The 15986-nt window shown below is 43.5% G+C and overlaps 1 protein-coding gene across 2 annotated transcripts in view; it reads right to left on the reverse strand.

The window, feature by feature from the left end:
• Nucleotides 1-15986, reverse strand: part of slc15a2 (solute carrier family 15 member 2) — a 359727-nt gene that overhangs the window by 36495 nt on the left and 307246 nt on the right. For both annotated transcript variants that reach the window (XM_073047618.1, XM_073047617.1), the window contains 2 exons: nucleotides 12449-12545; nucleotides 10863-11009 (listed from right to left, as the gene is read on the reverse strand). In XM_073047618.1, the coding sequence (XP_072903719.1) occupies nucleotides 10863-11009; nucleotides 12449-12545 (244 nt within the window). The remainder of the gene's footprint in view (nucleotides 1-10862; nucleotides 11010-12448; nucleotides 12546-15986) is intronic.

A 15986-nucleotide genomic window follows, 5' to 3' on the forward strand; every position in this document is an offset into this window, starting at 1 on the left:
AGGCTGTTAGGTATTTTATTTTCTGCATCTTTTCTGTAAAATCCAGTGTATCCTGTTAATTAAGCTTCGTAGTTAGTATTTTGGTTTATGCTAAGATAAGGAGTTGTTTGCTCATTTTAGAAATGTTGTGTTAGCCACTCGGGTTTGTCTTGATAACATTTTGTTCATTGGGATGCCATGTAATAGTTAAGAGAGCTGGGCAGCATCAGATTTCTAGGGGACAGTGGAATGTATGCGGGATGGTTGGGGATGGCATTAAACAGGAAATTAGAAATGTGTGCAATAAAGAAACAGTAGTTATAATGGGTGACTTCAATCTACATATAGATTGGGTAAACCAAATTGGTAAGGGTGCTGAGGAAGAGGATTTCTTGGAATGCATGCGGGATGGTTTTCTGAACCAACATGTCGAGGAACCACCTAGCGAGCAGGCCATTCTAGACTGGGTATTGAGCAATGAGGAAGGGTTAGTTAGCAATCTTGTCGTGTGAGGCCCCTTGGGTAAGAGTGACCATAATATGGTGGAATTCTTCAATAAAATGGAGAGTGACATAGTTAATTCAGAAACAAAGGTTCTGAACTTAAAGAAGGGTAATTTTGAAGGTATGAGACGTGAATTAGCTAAGATAGTCTGGCAAATGATACTTAAAGGGTTGATGGTGGATATGCAATGGAAAGCATTTAAAGATCACATGGATGAACTACAACAATTGTTCATCCCAGTTTGGCAAAAGAATAAACCAGGGAAGGTAGTGTACCCATGGCTGACAAGGGAAATTAGGGATAGTATCAAGTCCAAAGAAGAAACATATAAATTAGCCAGAAAAAGCAGCACACCTGAGGACTGGGAGAAATTCAGAGTCCAGCAGAGAAGGACAAAGGGCTTAATTAGGAAAGGGAAAAAAGATTATGAGAGAAAGCTGGCAGGGAACATAAAAACTGACTGTAAAAGCTTTTATAGATATGTGAAAAGAAAAAGATTGGTCAAGACAAATGTAGGTCCCTTACAGTCAGAAACGGGTGAATTGATCATAGGGAACAAGGACTTGGCAGACCAATTGAATAACTACTTTGGTTCTGTCTTCACTAAGGAGGACATAAATAATCTTCCAGAAATAGTAGGGGACCGAGGGTCTAGTGATATGGAGGAACTGAGGGAAATACATGTTAGTAGGGAAGTGGTGTTAGGTAAATTGAAGGGATTAAAGACAGATAAATCCCCAGGGCCAGATGGTCTGCATCCCGGGTTGCTTAAGGAAGTAGCCCAAGAAATAGTGGATGCATTAGTGATAATTTTTCAAAACTCCTTAGATTCTGGACTAGTTCCTGAGGATTGGAGAGTGGCTAATGTAACCCCACTTTTTGAAAAAGGAGGGAGAGAAAAACCGGGGAATTATAGACCGGTTAGTCTGACATCGGTGGTAGGGAAAATGCTAGAGTCGGTTATCAAAGATGTGATAACAGCACATTTGGAAAGAGGTGAAATCATCGGACAAAGTCAGCATGGATTTGTGAAAGGAAAACCATCTCTGACGAATCTTATAGAATTTTTTGAAGATGTAACTAGTAGAGTGGATAGGGGAGAGCCAGTGGATGTGGTATATTTAGATTTTCAAAAGGCTTTTGACAAGGTCCCACACAGGAGATTAGTGTGCAAACTTAAAGCACACGGTATTGGGGGTATGGTATTGATGAGGATAGAGAATTGGTTGGCAGACAGGAAGCAAAGAGTGGGAGTAAAAGGGACCTTTTCAGAATGGCAGGCAGTGACTAGTGGGGTACCGCAAGGCTCAGTGCTGGGACCTCAGTTGTTTATAATATATATTAATGATTTAGACAAGGGAATTAAATGCAGCATCTCCAAGTTTGTGGATGACACGAAGCTGGGCGGCGGTGTTAGCTGTGAGGAGGATGCTAAGAAGATGCAGGGTGACTTGGATAGGTTAGGTGAGTGGGCAAATTCATGGCAGATGCAATTTAATGTGGATAAATGTGAGGTTATCCACTTTGGTTGCAAGAACAGGAAAATAGATTATTATCTGAATGGTGGCCAATTAGGAAAAGGGGAGGTGCAATGAGACCTGGGTGTCATTGTACACCAGTCATTGAAGGTGGGCATGCAGGCACAGCAGGTGGTGAAAAAGGCAAATGGTATATTGGCATTCATAGCAAAAGGATTTGAGTACAGGAGCAGGGAGGTTCTACTGCAGTTGTACAAGGCCTTGGTGAGACCGCACCTAGAGTATTGTGTGCAGTTTTGGTCCCCTAATCTGAGGAAAGACATTCTTGCCATAGAGGGAGTACAAAGAAGCTTCACCAGATTGATTCCTGGGATGGCAGGACTTTCATATGAAGAAAGACTGGATCGACTAGGCTTATACTCACTGGAATTTAGAAGATTGAGGGGGGATCTTATTGAAACCTATAAAATTCTAAAGGGATTGGAGAGGCTAGTTGCAGGAAGATTGTTTCCGATGTTGGGAAGTCCAGAACGAGGGGTCACAGTTTAAGGATAAAGGGGAAGCCTTTTAAGACCGAGATGAGGAAAATCTTCTTCACACAGAGAGTGGTGAATCTGTGGAATTCTCTGCCACAGGAAACAGTTGAGGCCGGTTCATTGGCTATATTTAAGAGGAAGTTAGATATGGCCCTTGTAGCTAAAGGGATCAGGGGGTATGGAGAGAAATCAGGTACAGGGTTTTGAGTTGGATGATCAGCAATGATCATACTGAATAGCGGTGCAGGCTCGAAGGGCCGAATGGCCTACCCCTGCACCTATTTTCTATGTTTCTATGTTTTGGGTCTTTTGTTTCCAGAGGTTGGAGGAAGGAGGAGGTTTGTTGAAAAGCAGAAACACTTGTGGAACCCTGCAGAAGGAGAGATATTGTTGTCAGAAGTGCTGTGCACAGATGAATAGTTCCAAAGAGGAAGTGCCAATACTGCTGAGTTAGCCAGTTCACTTGTAATGGTCTTTGAGGGAAGTTTAAACTTTGGTTGGTGTCTTTCACACAGAATGTGGGTTCAGCACCATGAAGTAACTAAAGCAAAGCACCTGACTAACCAGCAGTGTACTCCAATTTTTCTGTACACATTTAGACTGGTTTAACTTTAGTGGGCCTTTCTCCTATTACTGTTTGTTAAAGTTGAAATATCTGTAAATATACTTCCACTTGAAGTTCATGCTCGTATAAGTTCTGTGATTTCCTGGTGAATAATAACTTTACATGGGACAGTATTTATACAGCTTTCTCCATAGTTTCCATTCCCTCAAAGGAACATTTCAACTTTTCTGTTTGGTTGAGCCCAAATCATACCGACTCCATGCAATGCTGAGTCATGTAGTAGTTAGTCAGATCTAGTTAACAAACCAGGTTTGTTGGGAGAGGAATTACATAGTGATTTGTGAAGTTGCAACATAAAGTTTCAACTCTTATATTCAATGCCCCAACCTATAAAGGTCCAGGATCTGCAGATTTTCTATGTCAATGATGCCTAGAATACACTGCCAGGTCCATTTGCAGTTGCAACAGTGGTATTCAAGAGGTTTTTAGACCAATATATGAAGATGCAGGGAATGGAGAGATGGGCATCACATACGGGTAATATGGCTTCATTTAGAGTGAGAGAGTGAGCAATTCCAAGTTCCTGGGTGTCAAGATCTCAGAGGATCTAACCCAACATATTGATGCAGCAATAAAGAAAGCAAGACAGCAGCTAAATTGCATTTTGAGTTTGAGAAGATTTGGTTTGTTACCTAGACACTCGAAAATATCTACAGATGGACCGTGGAGAACATTCTGACAGGCTGGTAGTGGAACTACTGCAAATGATTGAAAGAATCTACAGAAAGTTGTAAAATTAGACAGCTCCATTCAGAGTACTAGTCTCTGTAGTATCTGAGACATCTTCAAGGAGTGGTGCCTCAGAAAGGTGGCATCCATCATTAAGGGCTTCATCACCCAGGACATGCCCTCTTCTCATTGTTACCATCAGGAAGAAGGTACAGAAGCCTGAAGGCACACACTCAGTAATTCAGGAACAGTTTCTTCCCCTCTGCCATCTGATTCCTAAATGGACATTGAAATCATGAACACTACCTCACTTTATTATTTCTGTTATTGTACTATTTTTAATCTAGCTATTTAATATACATATATAGTATATACTTACTCTAATTGATATACATTTTTTGGCTATATTATCATGTCTAGCGAAGTGGCCATCATCAGAGCTTGAGAAGGGAGGATTCGTGGGCTTTTTCAGTTTTTTAAATGGCCAACCAATTGGGAGCGGAGGAGCTGAAGACAGCCAGTCAGCTAGCACAGTATAAAAGAAGATGTGCTTTGGCTCAACAGGCTTCGGCTTCAGTGTAGTTTTTGTACTGTTTCATGTAGCACCATGGTCCTGAAAAATGTTGTCTCGTTTTTACTGTGTACTGTACCAGCAGTTATGGTCGAAATGACAATAAAAAGTGACTTGACTTAACTTGACTTGAAATAGGCAGAGGCGAGGGTAAGTTCCAGTAAGTCGTTGTTGTTTTTTTCTCTCATTCAATTTCTTTTTTAAATAGTAAGTTTAGCGAGAATGCTGGGCAGAATGTGGGAAGTCAAGGAGACCTCCGGTGTCCCTGACAACGACACCTGCAAGAAGTGCATCCAGCTGCAGCTCCTAAAAAACTGCGTTAGGGAACTGGAGCAGGAGCTGGATGACCTCCGGATCATTCGGGAGAATGAGGAGTTTATAGATAATAGTTTCAGGGAGATAGCTACGCTAAAGAAGCAGAGCACAGGTAATTGGGTTACTGTCAGGTGAGGGAAGGGGAAAGGGCAGGAAGAGCAGGGTACCCCTGTGGCCATTCCCCTCAACAACAAGTATACCAATTTGGATACTGTTGCGGGGGATGACTTACTTGGGACAAGCTGTAGCAGCCAGATCTCTGGCACTGAGTCTGGTTCTGCACTGCAGAAGGGAGGGTGGAAGAAGAGGAGAGCGGTAATGATAGGGGACTCGATAGTTAGAGGTACAGACAGGAGGTTCTGTGGTTGTGACAGAGACTCCCGGATGGTTTGTTGCCTCCTGGGTGCCAGGGTCAGGGATGTCTCTGATCACGTGCACAGCATTCTGAAGTGGGAGCAGCCAGATGTCATGGTACACATCAGTACCAATGAAGTAGGAAGAAAGAGTGAGGAGGTCCTGAAGAGTGAGTTTAGAGAGCTTGGTAGGAAGTTAAAAAGCAGGACCTCGAGGTTAATAATCACAGGATTGCTACCTGTGTCACGTGCCAGTGAGGGTAAGTGTAGGATGCTCTCGAGGATGAACATGTGGCTGAGGAACTGGGGGGCAGGGGGCAGGGGGCAGGGTTTCAGATTTTTGGATCATTGGGACCTCTTCTGGGGCAGGTGGGATCTGTACAAGAGAGACGGGTTACACCTGAACAACAGGGGGAACCAATATCCTTGCAGGGAGGTTTGTTAGTGCTATTGGGGAGGGTTTAAACTAGATTTGCAGGGGGATGGGAACCAGAGTGCCAGAGCAGATAGATGAGCGGGGATGAAAATAAATGATGTTAAAAGTTCATGCAAAGTCAGAAATAGAAGGGTTGTGTGTGGTGGTAATAATCTTCTGAGGTGTGTCTATTTCAATGTGAGGAGTAATGTGGGGAGTATTAGAGATTGTGGGGAGTATTAATATGGCCAACAAGGCAAACAAGTAGGGAGGTCATGGAACCTATCCAGATTAAAGAGGAGGAGGTGCTTGCTGTCTTGAGACAAATCAGAGTAGATAAATCCCCAGGACCTGACAGAGTATTCCCTCGGACCTTGAAGGAGACGGTGTTGAAATGCAGGGGCCCTGGCAGATATATTTAAAATGTTGGTATCCATGGGTGAGGTGCTGGAGGAATGGAGGATAGTTCCTGTTGTTCCGTTGTTTAAAAAAGGCTCTAAAAGTAATCTGGAAAATTATAGGCTGGTAAATTTGATGTCAGTAGTAGGTAAATTATTGGAAGGAGTACTAAGAGATAGGATCTACAAGTATTTGGATAGACAGGGGCATGAAGGGGCTGAGGAGAGCAAGAAGGGAGCATGAGAAGGCCTTGGCAAGTAGGGTAAAGGAAAACCCCAAGGCATTCTTCAATTATGTGAAGAACAAAAGTTTGACAGGAGTAAAGATAGGACTGATTAGAGGTAAAGGTGGGAAGTTGTACCTGGAGGCTGTGGAAGTGAGCACGGTCCTCAATGAATGCTTCTCTTCGGTATTCACCAATGAGAGGGAACTTGATGATGGTGAGGACAATATGAGTGAGGTTGATGTTCTGGAGCATATTGATGTTAAGGGAGTGGAGGTGTTGGAGTTGTTAAAATACATTAAGACAGCTAAGTCCCCGGGGCCTGACAGAATATTCCCCAGGCTGCTCCATAAGGCAAGGGAAGAGATTGCTGAGCCTCTGGCTAGGATCTTTATGTCCTCGTTGTCCACAGGAATGGTACCAGAGGACTGGAGGGAGGCGAATGTTGTCCCCTTGTTCAAAAAAGGTAGCAGGGATAGTCCAGGTAATTATTGAGTCTTACGTCTGTGGTGGGAAAGCTGTTGGAAAAGATTCTTAGTGATAGAATCTACCGTCCCGTTGCACTTAAATCCATCATCATGAAGTGTTTCGAGAGGCTCGTCATGAGGCATATCAAGACCCTGCTGCCCCCCTCACTGGACCCCCTGTAGTTTGCGTACTGTCCCAACTGCTCAACAGATGACGCCATTGCCACCACCCTCCATTTGGCCCAAACCCACCTGGACAAAAAAGACACATACGTTCGGATGTTGTTCATAGACTTCAGTTCAGCATTCATCACAATCATCCCCTCAGAAACTGATTGGAAAGCTGAGCCTACTGGGCCTGAACACCTCCCTCTGCAACTGGATCCTAGACTTCCTGACTGGGAGACCTCAGTCAGTCCGGATCGGGAGCAGCATCTCCAACACCATCACACTGAGCACGGGGGCTCCCCAGGGCTGCGTGCTCAGTCCACTGCTGTTCACTCTGCTGACCCACAACTGTGCTGCAACACACAGCTCGAACCATATCATCAAGTTCGCTGATGACACGACCATGGTGGGTCTCATCAGCAAGAACGATGAGTCAGCTTACAGAGAGGAGGTGCAGCAGCTAACGAACTGGTGCACAGCCAACAACCTGTTTCTTAATGTGAACAAAACAAAAGAGGTAGTTGTTGACTTCAGGAGGGCACAGAGCGACCACTCCCCGCTGAACATCGACGGCTCCTTGGTAGAGATCGTGAACAACACCAAATTTTTTGGTGTTCACTTGACGGAGAATCTCACCTGGTCCCTCAACACCAGCTCCATAGCAAAGAAAGCCCAGCAGCGTCTCTACTTTCTGCAAAGGCTGAGGAAAGTCCATCTCCCACCCCCCCCCCACCCCCCCATCCTCATCACATTCTACAGGGGTTGTATTGAGAGCATCCTGAGCAGCTGCATCACTGCCTGGTTCGGAAATTGCACCATCTCGGATCGCAAGACCCTGCAGCGGATAGTGGGGTCAGCTGAGAAGATCATCGGGGTCTCTCTTCCCGCCATCACGGACATTTACACTACACGCTGCATCCGCAAAGGAAACAGCATTATGAAGGACCCCATGCACCCCTCATACAATCTCTTCTCCCTCCTGCCGTCTGGGAAAAGGCTCCGAAGCATTTGGGCTCTCACGGCCAGACTATGTAACAGTTTCTTCCCCCAAGCTATCAGACTCCTCAATACCCGAAGCCTGGACTGACACCTTGCCCTATTGTCTTGTTTATTATTTATTGTAATGCCTGCACTGTTTTTGTGCACTTTATGTAGTCCTGTGTAGGTCTGTAGTCTAGTGTAGCTTTCTCTGTGTTGTTTTTTTTTTACGTAGTTCGGACTAGTTTTTGTACTGTGTCATGTAACACCAAGGTCCTGAAAAACGTTGTCTCATTTTTACTATGTACTGTACCAGCAGTTATGGTCGAAATGACAATAAAAGTGACTAGACTTGACTTGATCTCTGGGCATTTAGAGAATCATAGTCTGATCAGGGACAGTCAGCATGGCTTTGTGAAGGGCAGATCGTGTCTAACAACCTGACAGAGTTCTTTGAGGAGGTGACTAGGCATATAGATGAGGGTATTGCAGTGGATGTAATCTACATGGATTTTAGTAAGGCATTTGACGAGGTACCACACGGAAGGCTTATTCAGAAAGTCAGAAGGCATGGGATCCAGGGAAGTTTGGCCAGGTGGATTCAGAATTGGCTTGCCTGCAGAAGGCAGAGGGTCGTGGTGGAGGGAGTACATTTGGATTGGAGGGTTGTGACTAGTGGTGTCCCACAAGGATCGGTTCTGGGACCTCTACTTTTCGTGGTTTTTATTAACGACCTGGATGTGGGGGGGTAGAAGGGTGGGTTGGCAAGTTTGCAGATGACACAAAAGTTGGTGGTGTTGTGGATAGTGTAGAGGACTGTCGAAGATTGCAGAGGGATACTGATAGGATGCAGAAGTGGGCTGAGAAGTGGCAGATGGAGTTCAACTCGGAGAAGTGTGAGGTAGTACACTTCGGAAGGACAAACTCCAAGGCAGAGTACAAAGTAAATGGCAGGATAATTGGGAGTGTGGAGGAGCAGAGGGATCTAGGGGTACATGTCCGCAGATCCCTGAAATTTGCCTCACAGGTAGATAGGGTAGTTAAGAAAGCTTATGGAGTGTTAACTTTCATAAGTCAAGGGATAGAGTTTAAGAGTCACGGGGTAATGATGCAGCTCTATAAAACTCTAGTTAGGCCACACTTGGAGTACTGTGGCCAGTTCTAGTCACCTCACTATAGGAAGGATGTAGAAGCATTGGAAAAAGGTACAGAGGAGATTTACCAGGATGCTGCCTGGTTTAGAGAGTGTGCATTATGATCAGAGATTAAGGGAGCTAGGGTTTACTCTCTGGAAAGAAGGATGAGAGGAGACATGATAGAGGTATACAAGATATTACGAGGAATAGACAGAGTGGACAGCCAGTGCTTCTTCCCCAGGGCACCACTGCTCAATACAAGAGGACATGGCTTTAAGGTAAGGGGTGGAAAGTTCAAGGGGGATATTACAGTAAGGTTTTATACTCAGAGAGTGGCTGGTGCGTGGTATGCACTGCCTGAGTCAGTGGTGGAGGCAGATACACTAGTGAAATTTAAGAGACTACTGGACAGGTATATGGAGGAATTTAAGGTGGGGGTTATATGGGAGGCAGGGTTTAAGGGTCGGCACAACATTGTGGGCTGAAGGGCCTGTACTGTGCTGTATTGTTCTGTGTTCTATGTTATTAGGGAGTTAACATGGCTTTGTGCATGGTAGGTCATGTTTAACCAATCTATTAGAGTTTTTCAAGGAGGTTACCAGGAAAGTGGATGAAGGGAAGGCAGTGGATGTTGTCTACATGGACTTCAGTAAGGCCTTTGACAAGGTTCTGCATGGGAGTTTAGTTAGGAAGATTCAGTCGCTAGGTATACATGGAGAGATAGTAAATTGGATTAGACATTGGCTCAATGGAAGAAGCCAGAGAGTGGTAGTGGAGGATTGCTACTCTGAGTGGAGGCCTGTGACTAGTGGTGTGCCACAGGGATCAGTGCTGGGTCCATTGTTAATTGTCATCTATATCAATGATCTGGATGATAATGTGGTAAATTGGATCAGCAAATTTGCTGATGATACAAAGATTGGAGGTGTAGTGGACAGTGAGGAAGGTTTTCAAAGCTTGCAGAGGGATTTGGACCAGTTGGAGGAATGGGCAGAAAAATGGCAGATGGAGCTTAATGTGGACAAGTGTGAGGTATTGCAGTTCGGAAGGTCAAACCAAGGTAGAACATACTAGGTAAATGGTAGATGTACAAAAAAGCTGGATGAACTCAGAAGGTCGGGCAGCATCTGTTGAAAGGAGCAGTCAACGGATGCTGCCCGACCTGCTGAGTTCATCCAGCCTTTTAGTATGTCTTGATTTGACCACAGCATCTGCAGCGTACTTTGTGTTTACTAAGGTAAATGGTAGGACACTGAGGAGTGCAGTAGAACAGAGGGATCTGGGAATACAGATATATAATTCCCTAAAAGTGGCATCACAGGTAGATTGGGTCGTAAAGAGAGCTTTTGGCACATTGGCCTTTATAAATCAAAGTATTGAGTATAAGAGTCGAAATGTTAAGGTGAGGTTGTATAAGGCATTGGTGAAGCCCAATTTGGACTATTGTGTGCAGTTTTGGTCACTTAATTACAGGAAGGATATTAATAAGATTGAAAGAGTGCAGAAAAGGTTTACAAAGATGTTGCTGGGACTTGAGAAACTGAGTTACAGAGAAAGGTTGAATAGGTTAGAACTTTATCCCCTGGTGTGTAGAAGAATGAGGGGAGATTTGATAGAGGTGTATAAAATTATGATGGGTATAGATAGAGTGAATGCAAGCAGCCTTTTTCCACTGAGGCTAGGGGAGAGAAAAAACAGAGGACATGGGTTAAGGGTGGAAAGGGAAAAGTTTAAAGGGAACATTAGGGGAAGCTTCTTCACACAGAGAGTAGTGGGAGTGTGGAATGAGCTGCCAGTTGAAGTGGTGAATGCAGGCTCACTTTTAACATTTAAGAAAAACTTGGACAGGTACATGGATGAGAGGTGTATGGAGGGATATGGACTAGGTGCAGGTCTGTGGGACTAGGCAGAAAAATGGCTTGGCATAGCCAAGAAGGGCCACAAGTCCTGGTCCTGTGTTGCAATGTTCTACGGTTCTATGGTTCTATGTATTGAATAGTGCTGCTGCCGCTAAGTTAGTAGGTGCACATTAGAGGAGCACAGTACCTGAGAGTAGGAGAACTCCACCCCAGTAACGGAGAACATTATTTCACCAGCGGACATCAGCACGTATGGTGGGATTTGCCATGCAATATGAATTACATTTGCTTTGATATCTTCGGTCTTCCAGATCTTCAACTTGTTTTCATTGGGCTAATGATATAAGAACACAGGAATTATTGCACCTCCCAAAAACAGAGACACTGTGACAATGTGTCAAGGAGCTAATGATTTAAAGAGAAAAGATTAAAGATTAGCTTTTTTTTGTCATATGTCAAAGCATACAATGAACTGTGTCATTTGCATCAACAGCCTGCACAGTACGAGGATGAGCTGGGGACGGCCTCCAGGTGTTAACACCCTTCTGCCATCAACATACCTTAGTAACCCAAACCCATACGTCCTGTGGTATGTGGCAAAAACTGGAGCACCTGGAGGAGACCCACATTGTCATGTGGAGAACATCCAAGCTCTTTACAGACAACATTGGAAAATGAACAGAGATCTTCTGATTGCAGGCACTGTAAAGTGCTATGTTAACCAATATACTGCTGTACAGATCTATGTCAATATGAGCTTTGTGGGAAGATCAGAATGTTCATCCCAGAAAGCAGCTGTTAAATTCTTCACCAAAATCACTGATGATGATTTTTTATCAAGGTGCTCAAACTTCATTCAAAATTTTCTCTTCTCCCTTCTCCCATAGGACAAATGATACAATAACATGTCCTACCAGGCTCAAGAACAGCTTCTATCCTGCTGTTACAAGACCAATAAGATGGACTCATGACATCACAATCCATATTGTCATTGTCTTATTGTCTGCTTGCGGTGTACTGCCTCTATAATGTTAACACAATATTCTGCATTCAGTAAAAACACAAAATGCTGGCAGAACTCAGCAGGCCAGCATAGATGCTGTCTGGCCTGCTGAGTTCTGCCAGCATTTTGTGTTTTTATTTATTTCCAGCATCTGCAGATTCATTCTGCATTCAGTCATTGATTTTGCCTTGTATTGCCTCGTTACACTGATGTGATGCAATGATCTGTATCAATAGCAGCAAAACAGTATGTTTCTCACAGCGTTACTTGTGACAATAATAAACCAATTTACCAACCTAGGTGTGAAGTATAGAGTTTAGATACGCAATAAGTGCAAGAACCACAGTTGGATTATTTTCCCTGCTTCCATACTCACTCGAAGTTTTAGTGAAAATATAAATCAGAGAAGTAATATAGGATAACATCAGAGTGGAGGCGGCCAGTTTGCCCATTGTGCTTACGTATGAGTGATTGGGGAGCACTGGGAATCTGGTGAGTGTGGGATCAAGAGAACCAGAGAGTGTGGAAACTGGTGTTCCAGTTTGGGTTTGGGAACTGCAGACCCAATGAGTGACAAGTGAGTGTGAGAACTGTAGATGCAGTGAGTGTCAGTGTAGTGATATATGAGCGTGGGAAACTGAATCCAGTGACCATGGGATTGGGGCCAACATGGTGCAAACATCACCTAGTGATCCTGATGCTGAACCATCAAGATTTGCGATTGTCAGATAGCTAATTGTCAGAGTTTCTGATGTAAAGATCTCACTTACTATTACATCCACAATGATGGTGTATGCTGCTCCAAAGTCTAACAGCCCCAAATCCACATCATATTTCATCGTACCGACTGTACACTGTCCCTGGTAGCTGTGTGGAGATCAAAGGTTCATGACAATGGTTAAGAATCCTGCTGCATGAGAATTCTGACACGGAATGAGGCCATGCCATTACTGTGTACATGCCCTGATACCTCCTACCGAGACAGAGACACTACCGAGAAGATCCACCAGGGAGCCGTCTGCTGTGGTGGGCTGTAGTCGTAAGGGGAGATTGAACAGTACTTTCTCTGGAATGGAGGAGACTGTGGACTGTCCTTTAAGAGGGTTATTGAGGGGCATAGACAGGTAGGTAGAGTGCTTTTCCATAAGGGCATAAGATTTGGAGCAGAATTAAACCATTTGGCCTATCGAGTCTGCTTTGCCATTTCATCACAGCTGATCCAATTTTCCTCTCTGTCCCAATCTCTTGCCTTTTCCCCATATTCCTTCATGCCCTGACCAATGAAGAATCTATCAACCACTGCCTTAAATATGCATAAAGAGGTGGCTTCCACAGTTGCCTGTGGCAAAGAATTACACAGATTCACCACTCTCTGGCCAAAGAAATTCCTCCTCACCTCAAATCTAAAAGGATGCCCTCTATTCTGAGGCTGTGTCCTCTGGTCTTAGTCTCTCCCACCATAGGAAACATCATCTCCACATCCAGTTTTTCACCATTCGATAGGTTTCAATGAGGTCAAGCCTCATTCTTCTGAATTCTAGTGAATATAGTCCCAGAGTCATCAAACACTCTTCATATGACAGCCATTCAATCCTAGGATCATTTTTGTGAACCATCTTTAAATGATCTCCAGTTTTAGCACATCCTTTCTAAAATAAAGTACCCAAAACTGCTCACAATACTCCATGTGAGGCTTCACCAGTACTTTATAAAGTCTCAATATTACATCTTTGCTTTTATAGTCCAGTCCTCTTGAAATGATTGCTAACATTGCAGTTGCCTTCCTCATCACAGACTCGACCTGCAAATTAAGCTTCAGGGAATCCTGCACAAGGACTGTTAAGTCCCTTTGCATCTCAGTTTTTTGTATTTTCTCTCCATTTAGAAAATAGTCAACCCTTTCATTTCTTCTACCAAAATGCATGACCACACAATTCCTGACACTGTATCTATCTGACATTTCTTTGCCCATTCTCTGTCTAAGCCTTCTGTTGCCACTCTACTTCCATAAAACTACTTGTCCCTTCACCTATCTTTGTGTCTAACAAGCCTGATAGAGTTCTTTGAGGAGGTGACCAGGCATATAGATGAGGGTAGTGTAGTGGATGTGATCCAAGTACACAACATCAACCAATTTTCCTTTGTCTATCCTGCTTGTTATTTCTCTAAAGAATTCCAACAGATTTATTAGGAAAGATTTTCCCTTGAGGAAACCATACTGACTATGGTCTATTTTATCATGTACCTCCAAGTAACCTGAGACCTCATCCTTAATAATCGTCTCCAATATCTTCCCAACCACTGAGGTCAGGCTAACAGGTCTATTGTTTGTTTTCTTCTGCCTCTTTCCCTTCTTGAAAATTTGTAATTTTCCAGTCTTCCAGAATCATTCCAGAATCTACTGATTCTTGAAAGATCATTACTAATGCCTCCACAATCTCTTCAGACACTTCTTTCAGAATTATGGGGTGTACACCATGTAGTCTAGGTGACTTATCTCTCTTCAGATCTTTCAATTTTCCAAGATTCTTCTTTATTCACACACTTCATAACCCCTGACTCCTGGGTCTTCCACCAAACCGTTAGTGAGTTCCACAGTGAAGACTGGTGTGAAGTACTTAATCAGTTCATCTGCCATTTCATTGTCACTCATTACTACTTCTCCAGCATTGTTTTCCAGTGGTCCGATATCCACTCTCGCCTCTCTTTTACACTCTATGCATCTGAAGAAACTTTTTTAGTTGGCTTCTGTTGGTTTTTAAAAGTTTTCCAATTCTCTAACTTCCCACTAATCTTTGCTCTATTATATGCCCTCTCTTTGGCTTTTATGTTGACTTTGACTTCTCTTGTTGGCCACAGTTATGTCATCTTTCCTTTAGAATACTTCATCTCTGGGATGTATATATCCTGTGCCCTCGGGAATGCTTCCAGAAATTCCAGCCATTACTGCTCTGCTGTCATCCCTGCCAGTGTTCTTTTCCAGTCAATTTTGGCCAACTCTTCTCTCATGCCTCTGTAATTCCCTTTACTCCACAGTAATAGTTACTTGGATAGCAAAGGTATAAAGAAATCTATCAATAGATTCTCATATATTTTTCTCTGTTTTCCTCTAAATTCCCAAAAGAAAATCAATCTCAATGATGTATATTGTATCCTCTGCCTCCAGAGGTGTGTTAATTTTGTATGCTGTTCATTTTGTACATACATCATTTCCTGTTTGTAAGCTGTTTTTACATCATTCCCTGCATGGGTTAATGTGGATTTCAACTTATAGCATACATGGTAGAAAGACATCCTTCTCCATCCACTCTTTGTTTACCCTTGAAAAAGCAAAACCTTTTTTTACAAAGTCTTCTCATTAAAAACCCTCAAAAAAACTTTTGGCTTGTGTAACTTTTGAGAAAGTATTTAACTCCCTGCCTAGCTTTGTACACAACGTACTGCAAAGGCAGTCGAGTGAAAAGATAACTCATCTTCAAAGATCATCCTGTAGACTGGAGACACATTTGAATGTTGTATGCTACAAAGTCAGCTTCTGACCCAAGCAACACCGATCATTGAGCCTTGGAAGTCAGGTTGGAATGTGGTGCATTGATTGTGTCTTTGTAACACTCAGGCAAAACCACAGTTAGCATAGCTACAGAACAAGCCCGTGCCGGAGCTGAAATGACAAGAATGAGAGCAGTGTGTGCTAAGCACAAAGCTGAAATGCTAATGGAAAAAGCTCATATAAACTCAGAGAAAGCATGCACAGACATAGAGAAAGCTCAGTGAGTGCACTCAAGGAGGAATGTGAGGCTGAGGATGTCTCAGCAGAAGCAAAGGTGTATGAAGCAGCAGCTGACTGAGACAGTGGTGGTCATCTTTCTGGAAAGTGATTGATGAACTGACTGTTGGTGAAAGCCCTCTGATATGACATGGTTGCTCAACAGAAGATGACATCAAAGCAGCAAAGATAGGGACCAGCTTCCCGTCATGCTTCACACTCAACTTTTACCTAGTCCTTCAACTAAACTTGTTTCAGATTCAAACCCAAAGAAAGATGAACCTTTATTTAAGGTAGAAACTAAGAAGTACCCAAGGTCACCCAACTTCACAACATGTGGGTATTCCTCACTTAATAATAGCAGAAGAGGGCTTAACAATGACCAAGTGCATCAGTGCTCATCTTTTAACAGAAGCTATTGCAGAACCAACTGCTCATCTCTCACTCACTGCAGGTGACAATTCACCATTGGACAATAGTTTGCGTGAAATGCTGAGTCTGGCCAGAGAAGCCCTGATGCAGTGTCAGTCTGAACATGGACA

The sequence above is a fragment of the Hemitrygon akajei genome, chromosome 5 (genome assembly GCF_048418815.1).
Source record: "Hemitrygon akajei chromosome 5, sHemAka1.3, whole genome shotgun sequence".
Taxonomy (NCBI): domain Eukaryota; kingdom Metazoa; phylum Chordata; class Chondrichthyes; order Myliobatiformes; family Dasyatidae; genus Hemitrygon; species Hemitrygon akajei.